The 12829-nt window shown below is 39.3% G+C and overlaps 1 protein-coding gene across 2 annotated transcripts in view; it reads left to right on the top strand.

Moving 5' to 3' along the window:
• lgalsla (lectin, galactoside-binding-like a) overlaps positions 1–12189 on the top strand; it is a 31844-nt gene extending 19655 nt beyond the window's left edge. Inside the window, exons 1-5 of one of the 2 annotated variants that reach the window (XM_053476927.1) lie at positions 7746–7844; positions 8076–8162; positions 9321–9409; positions 10208–10370; positions 10776–12189. In XM_053476927.1, coding sequence (XP_053332902.1) covers positions 7815–7844; positions 8076–8162; positions 9321–9409; positions 10208–10370; positions 10776–10919 — 513 coding nt within the window. In that variant the 5' untranslated portion in view covers positions 7746–7814 and the 3' untranslated portion in view covers positions 10920–12189. Of the gene's footprint in view, positions 1–7745; positions 7845–8075; positions 8163–9320; positions 9410–10207; positions 10371–10775 lie in introns of those variants that run through there. The other variant, XM_053476926.1, reaches the window with a different exon arrangement.
• Positions 12190–12829: the final 640 nt, after the last annotated feature.

Raw genomic sequence — 12829 nt, 5'->3', positions numbered from 1 at the left:
TTTCTTAATTTATTTTTATTTTTTTTGTTTCTTTTGTTTTAAAATTACCATTTTTTACATCCTTTTCCTTTTTCTCATTCCTTTTAAAATATTTCCTTCCTTTTTTCAGTTTTTTCCTTTCTTTTTAAATTGACTCTCGTTCTTTCCTTTGACTGTAATTATCTTTCTTTTTCTCAATCTTCTTTTCTTTTTTTCCCCTTCTTTTTCTTTAAATAGACATGATGTCTTCAGAAGCTTACCTGTGATGAGCCCCTCTAGTTCATCAAGAGCCCACCTGTGATAATGTTCCTCTGGGTTTTAGGAGCTCACCTGTAGTAATGTTCTTCTGGTTTTTCAGGACAGCACATGTGATAATTTTCCTCTGGTTCTTTTAGAGCTCACATGTGATAATGTTCCTCTCATTCTTCAGGAGCTCACATGTGATAATTTTCCTCTGGTTCTTCAGGACAGCACATGTGATAATGTCCCTTTGGTTCTTTTAGAGCTCACATGTGATAATGTTCCTCTGGTTCTTTTAGAGCTCACATGTGATAATGTTCCTCTCATTCTTCAGGAGCTCACATGTGATAATTTTCCTCTGGTTCTTCAGGACAGCACATGTGATAATGTCCCTTTGGTTCTTTTAGAGCTCACATGTGATAATGTTCCTCTGGTTCTTTTAGAGCTCACATGTGATAATGTTCCTCTCATTATTCAGGAGCTCACATGTGATAATTTTCCCCTGGTTCTTCAGGACAGCACATGTGATAATTTTCCCCTGGTTCTTCAGGACAGCACATGTGATAATGTCCCTCTGGTTCTTTTAGAGCTCACATGTGATAATGTTCCTCTGGTTCTTTTAGAGCTCACATGTGATAATGTTCCTCTCATTATTCAGGAGCTCACATGTGATAATGTTCCTCTGGTTCTTTAAGAGCTTCCACGTGATAATGTTCAGAACATCTCCCAAATCTGCCTGGTGACACGCTGCTGTGGTGATTATAAAATGTTTTGCTTTAGTGCTTCAGTGCTACACTTGTGATTATAAACATATTTTGAGGTTGAGCGTAGATTGTGTGCAATTCATTTTACACCTAACCTCTTCTGTAATTTTGCAGTGTGCGTGTGTCTGTTTGCATGTGTGTGTGTGTCTGTAAGTGAGTGTGTGTGTGCCTGTTTGTGTGTGTTTGTAGCCATGGATGTAGCTGTACACAAACCTAAACACAAGACAACTCATGGCTTTACTCACACATATTTATCAGGTTTCTCTTTCTCGTTTGTACGGCTCTGAGCACTGGTGTTCACGCGCCTCATGACTCACTACACCGAGTCCTACAATTAAAAACATAATTCTACTCTTCTTTATCATTATCCTGTTTTCATTTTAACTTTTTTCACTTTCATCATCTTTGCTTTCACGTTATCCTCCTATTTGCTGTCCAAATATTTCTCATTGTACTACTACACTTTTTTTTTTATTTCTGTTTTTCTTGTCTCTCTACTACATTGTTCCCCTTTTCATTTTCCCCTCCTCATTTTCATTCTTTACTGTACATTTTTACATTAAAACCTTCTTTTCGGTTTCTGTTATCATGTTTAGTTTCTACTTATCACATCATTTATTTATTTTTGTCATCTCTTTTTTGTAATTATTGTCAGTAATTGTCCAAGACTACAGTATGTGATGGTTTTTGTTTTCATGCTTTATGGTGTTTAGACTTGTCCCAGGTAATTCTTTTTTTCGGATGATAGGTTTGATTCTTAGCCAAGCACAGCATCCTACAAAAGTCAAAGAGACAGCATGCTACTTCAACTACAAATAATGCCACAGTCTATCTGAAGCATGCAGTGCTCTGCCCGAATCATGCCAGGCCATGTTGAGCTTTCTTTTGCAGAAATACCCTAACCTGGTCCAGCAACGTCAGGCTTTGTCCGATCAATACCAGTCCAAGGTAAACTATGCTCCATTCAAATTTCAAATCTAACCCTGCTCCATCCAAGCCATTGCTTCTAGAACATCATGCTTGCACTGCACCCTTGCTTTCAAGATGTATACACAGATGTATTGCAGTAGCTCCAGACATGAACTATCACCTGGTTCACTTTGGTAAAAAAAAAGAGGCTTTGGATCCTTATGCTAGCCCATTTCTCCTGCTTTCAACTCATCAGATTTAGGAACCAAGTATTCACTTGCTAACTAATATATCCCACCGCTTTTAGAGATGCCATTGTAACGAGATCATCAATGCTATTTATGCTTTAAATTTTTGTTTTTGTTATGGCTGATCAGTGTCATTCTTTATATGATGTTTAAGTTCTGCTTTAAGTACTAATAAAAAGTGAATAAGGTCATTAAGATTTAATAACAAGGAATATAGAGTAAATAATGGTGAACAAAGTGTAAATATAAGTCAATAAGGGCCCATGGTGGCTCAGTGTATTAAGGCTCAGAGGTGACTGATTGGAAGGTTGGCGGTTTAAGCCCCAGCTTTTCCAGGGTGCTGCTGTTGGGCCCTTGAGCAAGGCCTTTAACACTGTCTGCTCCAGGGGCACCATCCAATGGCTGACTCTTCGCTTTGACCCTACTAACAGCAAGCTGGGATATTTAATGAATAAAGGCTGAACCTAAATAATTCACTTAACTTAAATAATTAATGAATAGAAATAAATAGTGAATAAAAAGTGAGTAAGCGAAAATAACTATACAGAAATAGTTTAAGTAAATAAAGTGAGTAATCGGAATTTAGTGTAAATTATGGTGAATAACGTGTAGATAAAGAATGAATAATGGAGAATAAATTTTGAACAATCTATCTAAATAAAAGAAAGGTTTAGTCTGTACGTTGGTCAGAACTCGCTCTTTCAACGATATCTTTATGTTTCATACATTGGAGGACCTGAAACCAGTGGAAAAAAATCTATCTGTCTTTATGTCTGTCCATCCAGAATTTGTCACATCACACAAAACTGGCTGGACAGAATACTTAGGTATTTGCCTAAAGTTAAATCTGCACCTTAAATAAAATCAAAACGTTGAAGGAAAGTTATGAGCAGTTATGTGCCAGATTATAAACCTAGAGCAACAGTTTTGATGGTGTACTGCGCATACGTCAAACTGTGGACACATCTTAAATCGACCGCTGGACAGAATTTAATGAAACGTTTGCAGTCCTTAGATCTCTGAATCTTAACCTGAAGTTTAACCTGCATCATAAATGAAATGTAAAAGTGATGTTATAAACATTTATGTGTGGGATTTAATAATCCACTTTAAAATAATGTACTAATGCGCTACTGTCTCAATGTAAACAAACACATACACCAACAGATATTAATTAGAAAAGATAAAGTGAATATTTTTACTGGGATTAGTTCATATTTTTACTTTGGCTGAAAAAACAGCACTGTGAATTTGAACATGCTGGAGTCGTTTTAAGAAGAAACTTCATCTATAACTGATCTACTTTTTTTTTTATTTCTCATCTGTGATTCACTCTCCGATTACCGAACAGGGAGTGTATTTATAAAGAATAAAAGAAGTACAACTTAGTGTAAACAAGGCGTAAACAAAAACAGTATATTCAAAATCCTGCTCTGTACTAGTGTTTATTAAAGTTTAGCCATCAATCCAGTACAAATAATATTTGGTGAAATTAAATAGGTTTTAATCTGATTACATTAAAAAATTGTTTTTAACCTTTTAACAATTTCAACGAAACTTTTTTTTACTTCAGCTAGTTGTAAATAAAATGTGAATAACATGGAAGAAAGAGTAAACAAAAAGAATACAAACTTAATAAAAGGGAAAACAAAGTGAAAAAGAGTGAAAACAGGAATTGATAGTGAATAAAGCGCTCCCGAGTCCCGCGTGGACGTTGGTGTTGAACAAACAGATGTTCCTTCGAGGAAGTTTTTGTTGCCTGCGTTTTTGAAAAACTCCGACCCGGTAACCCAGCAACCGCCGCTGCGTGCGCGTCGCCGGGGGCGCGCCCCAGCCCGCGCCGCGCGCTCCCGTTACGTAACGCCAGTGTTGTGCCCTAGCGCCAAGGCAAACACTGCGGAGTTACCGGGGCTGCGGGCTGTTGTCGCGCTGCCATGGCGACGGTTGCCACGCGCGCCGGCGTGTTTACGGTGTGTTTTAAATATCCCGGCCTGAACTCGGGCCTGAGAGAGGAACAAAGAGCGCGCGCGCTCGCGTGTATGTGTGTGTGTGTGTGATAGGAAAGAAATGACAGATAGCCCTGTGGTGTGGTGTGGAGTGTGTGTGCTGGACAAATTGTCTTTGTCTCTGGCCTGAAGGAAACGCCTGTGAGTGTGTGTGAGAAACGCACACACACACAGTATGGCTTCACTGAACAAGTACTGTTTCCATTTACACACTCCTTCATATGCTCCAGTGAACACACAGTCTTCTTCACACACACACACACACACACACACACACACACACACACTTCTCCTGTTACTTCTTACGCCTTTCTTCTTTCCTTTCGTTTCATCTCCATTTTTATTGACTCTTTCAACTTTTGCCATTACATCATATACATTACTTCATCCTCAGTTAAACTTTGAACCTTCTGTTCATTCTTGATCTTTATCGTTATCTTCACTTCTTCTTCTTCGTCATCACATCTCTCACCTTTATATATAAAAATGTGTCTTCATGAGGAAAGTAAGCTGTCAGGCTGATATATGGCTCGCAGGAAAGGCCGGATGTTTGTCTGTTTGAAAAAACTCTCGGTAATAACCATCATCCCCTACATCACCTCAGTCCACGCCTGTCTGGCCCATGTCTCCTGCAGGCTGAGTCTGCGTCTAGACATATGGCTTCTCAGAACAATGTTCTTTTAATCATACCAGCAATAGTTATGAACCACGAACCCCAGGGAAGTAAAAGAAATGGTAATGTCTTCTGGAAACTTCTGCATTGCTAAATAAAAAGCAATCTTTTTATATAATCTTTTTTCTGTTCTTTTCTTCTTTTTTTTAACCACAGTTCTGCTGTATCTGTATTTCCATCTTGTCCTTGTTTTGTTCCGAGCTGCTGCGGTATGTCAGACTTCTGCCAGGCATTAATAAAATCTTATCTTATCTCATAAACAAACCATAAACACTGACACCTGTCGTCATGCAGCTCCTCAAGCTATGTGTGAGAGCAGATTTTTACGATTGTGTTTTGTTCCCTCGTTCCTTCGTTCCTGCACACCAGGCTGAGAAGGCTCTAGGCCATGACTGGCAGTCATGCAGGATGAAATCACCTCGCGGTGCAGTCCTTCCTGTGTGTCACACGTATGGTTTAACGAGGGTTAAGGTCCATGGTGAGAGTGTGAACTATGGTTAGAGTGAGTGAGAGTGTGCACTATGGTGAGACTGTGTGCTTAGATGACATTGTTTACTATGGTGACAGTATGCACTGTAGTGAGAGTGTGCACCATAATGAGAGTGTGTACTAGGATAAGAGTGTGCACTATGGTGAAAATGTGCAGTGTGATGAGGGTGTTCACTATGGTGAGAGTGTGCACTAGGGTGAGAGTGTGCACTGTGGTATAAGGTATGCACATTGGTGGGAGTGTGCACATTGATGAGAGTGTGCACTATGGTTAGAGTGTGCACTAAGATGAGAGTGTTCTCTATGGCAAGAGTTTGCTCTAGGGTGAGAGTAAGCAAAAATGTGCACTATGGAAAAGTGTGCACTATAATAAGAGTGTTTAAGATGATGAGAGTGTGCACTATGGTTAGAGTGCGCACTATAATAGGAGTGTTTACTATGATGAGAGTGTGCACTATGGAAAAGTGTGCACTATAATAAGAGTGTTTAAGATGATGAGAGTGTGCACTATGGTTAGAGTGCGCACTATAATAGGAGTGTTTACTATGATGAGAGTGTGCACTATGGTAAGTGTGCGCACTATAATGGAAATGGACTATTCAAGCTCTTGTTAATATCCATTAAATGAAATCTGAGACAATATTCCAGAACCAGGGTGTGTTGGAGAGATTTCCAGGGTCACCAAAATTACAATGTATGCACTGTTTTAGGGTACATTTATTATTGTTTTAAAATAATATATAATAATATCCTTGTAGCTAGTTTAAGTAACGCCCCCCCCACACACATGATATGTTTCAATTTAGCTACAAGGGCACATTGTTATTAATATTACAGTGATGCTTAGAATCATGGGCTTTCCTCTACATGTGAGTTTTATTTTACTGCTTTTTATTTTACTACTGTCTTGTCTCACATTTTAGCCGCAATATTGCGATAATTAGTTTTTATAATAGTACGTTTTAAGAACATTACAGTTGTCTTGTATGAAAGGAGGTCCAAGGTGAGATGACACTATAAGTATGGAACTTAGAGGCTACGTTCCCCTTATGACCACTGACCACATAGGTTTCATCCTGGTTCTCTGGTTTCCTCCAAACTCCTAAACATACTTGTAGGTAATTTACGTCATTTGCCCCAAGGTGCTAATTAGTGTCTGACTGGCATCTACTTTATATACTGTAAGCACGCTTTTTAGTAAAGATAAAGTAAAGATAGACAACCATACATAGAGAATAATATCACAGCGCCATCTGTTGGCCATGTAATCGACATGCATTTACACATTTTCAACTCCACATGTGGCACTCCAGTGGGCTTAAGGGGTAAATTGACCTTTTAATACCATGTGTGAGTGATTACAGGCTCTTGGGCTGATACAGGCCAAGGGAAGGATATAAATGCCATGCTGACATGTGCTAGCGTAAAGGCTTATTAGTTAGGTGAGGAAAAAACATTGTGGTTGATAAGGAGTAGGAATAATATGTCATGAACGTGTTTATGACTTCCTTGTGAGTTGAAAGCCAATTGGTCTGATATATTTTTTTATTATTATGTAATTTTAATATAGATGATCAAAACTTGTATGTGTCAATGGAAAGCCAAACAGAGCAAGTTTCTCTTTTTTCCTTCTTTTTTTTTTTTGCATTTTGTGCAAGATCTAAATCAGAAGCAGAATCAGGTTTATTCGCCAAGTATGTTGACACACACAAGGAATTTGATTTAGTGAAGACATTGCACCCAAAAAAGGTTAGCATGAAGAAAACGGAGCCACTTTCAGTTTGGTTTTTAAAGCAGCCAGTGCCAAGAGGAATCACACATTAAGGTTAAGTGAGGTTTAATAGTTATTTATTTCATATTTTACTTTATTCACATATCTTTTCTGAAAAATGTTTTTATATGCAAAAATATTATCATAGTGTTATAATATATAATATATAATAATGCCCTGTGATTGATTGGCACCCCTGCCTTGTGCCACTGGAATAGGCTTTAGGCTCCTTGCCAACCTGTACAGGTTAAAGTGGCATAGAAGATAAACGAATTAAATGTTATTGTTTTTTTTTTAGAAAATATAAATAAAAAGGTTTATGTTTATATACTCTACATAGTATATATATATATATACACACACACACACACACACACACACACACACATATAGAACCGTGTTTTAAAAAAAATCCACTTTTCTAACACCTAGTGCACTATATACATCGTAGACGCCTGGTTATTCCACACCCTACACAGGGTACTTCTAACGCCCATGAGAAGCCATTCGGGATTCAGCCGTAACATGACGTCATCAATCTATTTCCCCGCCTAAAACGCCGTCACGTGTTTCCTCCGGACGATATGATTGGTTGATTTTCTCAGTCCGTCCTCTCGTGTCTTGGAATGCGTAAAAAAAAAAAAAACCTGACTTCTCAGTCACGTGATCACAGCAAGCGCGTGGAGCTGCTGTCAAAAAAATTCCAGTAGTTTGTAATCTTTTTTTTTCTCCAAGATGGCGGATGTGGGAGCGCGCGAGGAGCTCGTGAGTGTAACTGACAGAGCGAGTGTGTGTGTGTGTGTGTTTAAGCTCTGAGGATGTGTTTGTTATTAGGTTGACTACAAGCATGTCTGAGTTGTGTGGATATAATAACTATGATGTTAATGTTAGCTGGTGTGGCTCTGAAGATTAGTGGTGCAGGTAATTAATTAATCAGTCAATCAATCAGTCAAGTGATTGATTGATTATGTCTGTTTTGTTTCATGTTTGTTTCAGAGATCAGGAAACCCTAACAGGAAGCTGAACAGCTCTTTTGGAGAACCTGCTTTTGGTTCCCCCAGCAAAGATGAACAGCAGAGCCTGGTAACACACACACACACACACACACACACACACTTCCTGCTGAAGCTAAAACTAGTCAGTTTGTGGTTAATCCAGAGTGACATAGTGGCATTAATAAGAAACAGAAACCTTTTTTCTGTTGATAATTTATGCTGTGTGTTTAACCCAAGCCTGGAGAAATAAAACTGGAAAGCTTTGGCGAATGACTCAGAGACCTGTGGAATATCTGACTCTTCAGTCTGGATATCATTACAGCGGTACCACGGCATATGAATTAAATCCATTCTGGAGGCGAGTTTTTAAAGCGGAAAATTCGCATTGCGAATTGCATTTTCCCCATAGAAAATAATGTAAACGCAGATAATCCGTTCCAGTCACCCAAGTCTCCAACATATGAACGAGTTCTGCTCCGAGAAGTGCAACAAACACTGTCTACGTACGAGGATACTAAAACAATTGGCTGTACAGTACATGCTACAAAACGAACATGTTCCATGATCTTGTACTTGTTCCAGTGATGTGTGCCATCTTTTCACCTCGTTCCATTCTCTCAAATATTTTAAACTTTTGTCTCTATCGTTATCGCTCTGTGCTTCTTAGCAGCACCAGCTTCATTGCTGCTGCTTTTGTATGCTTGTTTCCTGACATCCTGGGATGCACGCTGCATGCACGTGACCATGTACCATGTTCTGATTTCTGTGTAGTTTCTGTTTGTAACTCGAATGTTCATATGTAGGGTACTTACCGTATTACCAATTTACCAACACTATAATCATATTTTTGCTTATACAAACAATCAAAACAGTTAGAAAAGACTTGTAAAAGTCAAATATGCTAATATAATTTATGATTCCTCTTGGCACCGGCTGCTCTAAAACCCAAACTGAAAGTGGCTCCTCTTTTTTCTTGCTACCATACTTGGGACATAAACATGCTTTGCTTGGCTTTCTATTGACACAAACAAGTTTTAAACAGCTCCTGGACGAGCGCGCAACTTACCTGGCGCCCGGTTCGGTCGTTCATATGCCAAAAATGCTTTGTAAGATTTGATTTATACCAGTTATAAGGCAGAAACAATGAGGTGGTGCGTTCATATGCCGAGGTACCACAGTACCGAGAGTGTTCTTCTCTTGTTTGTTTGTTTGTTTGTTTGTGTAATTCATGATGTGTTTTGGGCAGGCGGTGCCGTTTTGTGGAAGTATCCGAGGTGGGATGCGACCTGGCAAGAAAATCACCATCATGGGCATCGTGGATCCAGAGCCAGATGGGTGAGAACACGAGCACCGACATAACAACCTACAGCACGGAATAGACAAAGGGCGTTTTCACACTAGGCACACCTGATTTGTACCATGCCCACGATTGATCGCTGGACATTAAACACAAAGAGAAGACGAGAACAAGAACGTTAATCTTCTCTCGCTCACCTCCATACTGTATCACCTATGGTTTTCATATCTGTTTCAACCTGTGCACAGTTCCCGAGCCTGGAACAATTGTAACACCTTTTCCACCAAGTCAATTCCGAAGCTAGTTCAAAGCCGGTGCTCAATTTCAAACCAGTTCTTTTTTTTTTTTTTTTTGACACCCAAGCCACATCTCTCAGACAGAAAAAAACGTTTACATCTTTAAAAAAGTGGCCTTAATATCCAATGGGCAGCCTTAAAAGATCTCTAGTAACGATGAATCCAGGAGAGCTGCTTGCAAAGTTATGTTAAAATTCGCCATTGTTGTTGTTTTTTTTGCCGCTAACATTGCTGGAAAAATAAAGACGTATACAGTAATCTCTCAACGCCAAGTCAGTTCATAGGAGGTACACTATAGACCCGGCGCTAGCACCAGACGTGAACTGGCACTTGGTGAAAAAGTGTCTTGTAGTGTTTTCACTGATTAAAAATAAACCAGACTTTGGGGTCAAGTGTTCTCGGAAACCCTCTGTGTTCTTGGGGCCCTAATGTAAAAAAAGCCCTCCTTTACTGCTTCCTTTGAATTATTGATAAGTCTGTTGTGACGTCTTGTGCTTACACTGATGACGGGTTGTGTTTGTGTCGGATGTGATCGGTCAGCTTCGACATCAGTCTGACGTGCGGGTGTGATGACGTGGCGCTAGAGCTCAGCGCGAGGTTCGAGGATCGTCAGCTCCTGAGGAACGCGCACGTCGGAGGCTCGTGGGGGGACGAGGAGACGGCCATCGCTTTCTTCCCCTTCCTTGCGGGACAGCCGTTCAGGGTACGATGTTCACTAGATACCGCTCAACTTAAAGGTGTTAAATTTTCCGAACTGTGAGTGTGTCTGTGTTAGGAGTAGAACAAATCGCTGCTGTATAAGTGGTGTTGACATAACTGGCATTCTGTGAAACAGTAACTGATTTCAGTGATCACACCATAAGAAAACTCTCCCAATGGGCGCGGCGTAATCCTCTAATCGGCACACCTGATTGACAGAGACACTCTGCTGTTTAGGATATCAGGCCACGCCTATTAGGATTTAGTGCAAGAACAGGTTTGAGACGAGGGAGTGAGGGCAGAGCTTACGCATACATTCTATTAGATTAATCCCCGCCCACTCCGTACTGAAACACGGTGGTGGTGGTGTAGATATCACACTGCAGCTTGTTTTGCTTTGTTTTTGCAGCTGGAGATTCACTGCGAGCACCAGAGGTTCCGTGTCTTAGTGGACGGCCAGCCGTTGTTTGATTTCTATCACCGCGTGCGCTTGCTGACGTCCATTGATACCATTCAGATCAGTGGCAGCCTAAGCATCACCAAACTGAACTGAGCTGAACTGAGCCAGCTGGACTCAACAGACTCAAACACAGCTGGACTCAAACGCAGCACGCTGGAAGGACGGGAATCATCGCCGTCCTCTTGTTGCTGTGTTTGAACTTTTGTCGCAGCTGTTAATGAGTCTCTTACACACACAACAGGACGGGTAACTGTAGTTAAACTAACGTATAGATATATATTTTCTTTTAAATACAGACTTTTTATAATCCTTAGTGCTCACACCGGACATGTGGTGTAACATTATGAGTGGATATTGTTAACATATTGTTTTTCTAATTAACCGTCATGGCGGTAAAGCCCACGGAAGTTAGCGTCGTCATGCAAACAGATGCTCTTTATGTTTGTTTAAGATGACAGGTGCTGCGCTGAAATACATCGACACTAACACTGAGCCGCACTACACCAGTACACCAGCAGGGGGAGCAGGTTGTAATGAAATTATAATTATTTTTTTCATTCCCTCTTTTTTCATTAGCTTATCCACCGTCTTTTGTTAAAACTAAATATCCCTCAATTGTTATTTTTGTTTACGTAAGGAGAACGGGTGGAGCTGAGCTAACTTCTGGTTCAGAAATAAGTTCTCATTCTAAAGTGCCTTTAAACTTGTATAAGACTGACGACCATGTTTCAGTGTTACACACCGCACCTTTAAATGAGTAATTCGTCCAGACCTAATTTGAAAATCTGCATTCCTTTAACCTGAATACACACAATCAGCCACGCCAAGGCATGTCTAGGATTAGAAATGTAATATTTGTAATTTTTTTTTCCTTTACATTTGCACTCAACCTATGAGATTTATGTTGATTTATGAAGTCCGGCCAACGGTTTATCATCATGAAAAAAGTTGCACATGGCCGCTTTAATTCCACTTTTAATGCGTAGTGTCTTAGACAATTTTCCCAGTGATGACGTGTAACTGGAATTAAACATGTGTATTCAATCAGAGAAAGACTTGAACGTGTTCTAGAATGTTCAGGCATGTTGGATTACCTCATCCACAGCACAGCGGAGTTTTTTTTTTCGAGCCTGAAATTTATAAAGCTCAGGAACACAGCAGACGCTGATGTAAACGTGTGGAACTAAACGAATATAATATATGGCGATGTTTTGTCAGACATTCCACTTATGAAAGTGTATATGAGGAAAATTGTGATAAAATGAAGGCATTTCATTTGTTTGTGTTTTTTTTTAACATACTATTGTGGTTATTCTTGTTTGTTTTTCTCAATCACTCATCAATTAAAGCCTTCTCATCAATGCTGTGGTCTTATTAGTCAGATTCAGAATGATGAAACACTCGAGTTGTTTTGACTTGGCTCACACACACACACTGATCAACAAACTGGTCCTGGACATAAAGGTCATGACTTAACAGGTATTTGTTTTGTTTAACATTACAGTCAGCCCTCAGAGAATTGAGTAACGTTTCTGTTCCCTGTAAAATGTCGGAGACAATGTTGTCTCCTTCCACTTCCTGTTGGCACGTCGTCTGTCTTATCTTTCTGCTCCTGACGCCTTCCGCATGTCTTTGTGAAGCGACTACTACACACCATGCTGTCACTTTACTGTGACAAAAAAATGAATACAATTATTCCATCAAAACTGTAAAAATTTATATATTTTTAAATTAAACAAGAAATATTCTTATATGTAAGTTTTTTTCATATTCTGGAAAGATATTTGCATATAATATATATATATAAAACACATGCATTATATTATTAAACAGGTAAAAATAATAATAAAGGTATAAAACCCAACATTAAACATTGTTTTAGTATTTAAATTAAGGAAATAAGTTCAGTTAAGAAAATAGAAATGTTATTATAATTCAGCTAAATATAAAGGTCTTTTCATGTGACTGAAAGAGGGGAAAAAAGAAGGAAAAAGATTTTGTTT

The sequence above is a fragment of the Clarias gariepinus genome, chromosome 18 (assembly GCF_024256425.1).
Source record: "Clarias gariepinus isolate MV-2021 ecotype Netherlands chromosome 18, CGAR_prim_01v2, whole genome shotgun sequence".
Lineage (NCBI taxonomy): Eukaryota > Metazoa > Chordata > Actinopteri > Siluriformes > Clariidae > Clarias > Clarias gariepinus.
This window is presented reverse-complemented; position numbering and strand designations above follow the sequence as displayed.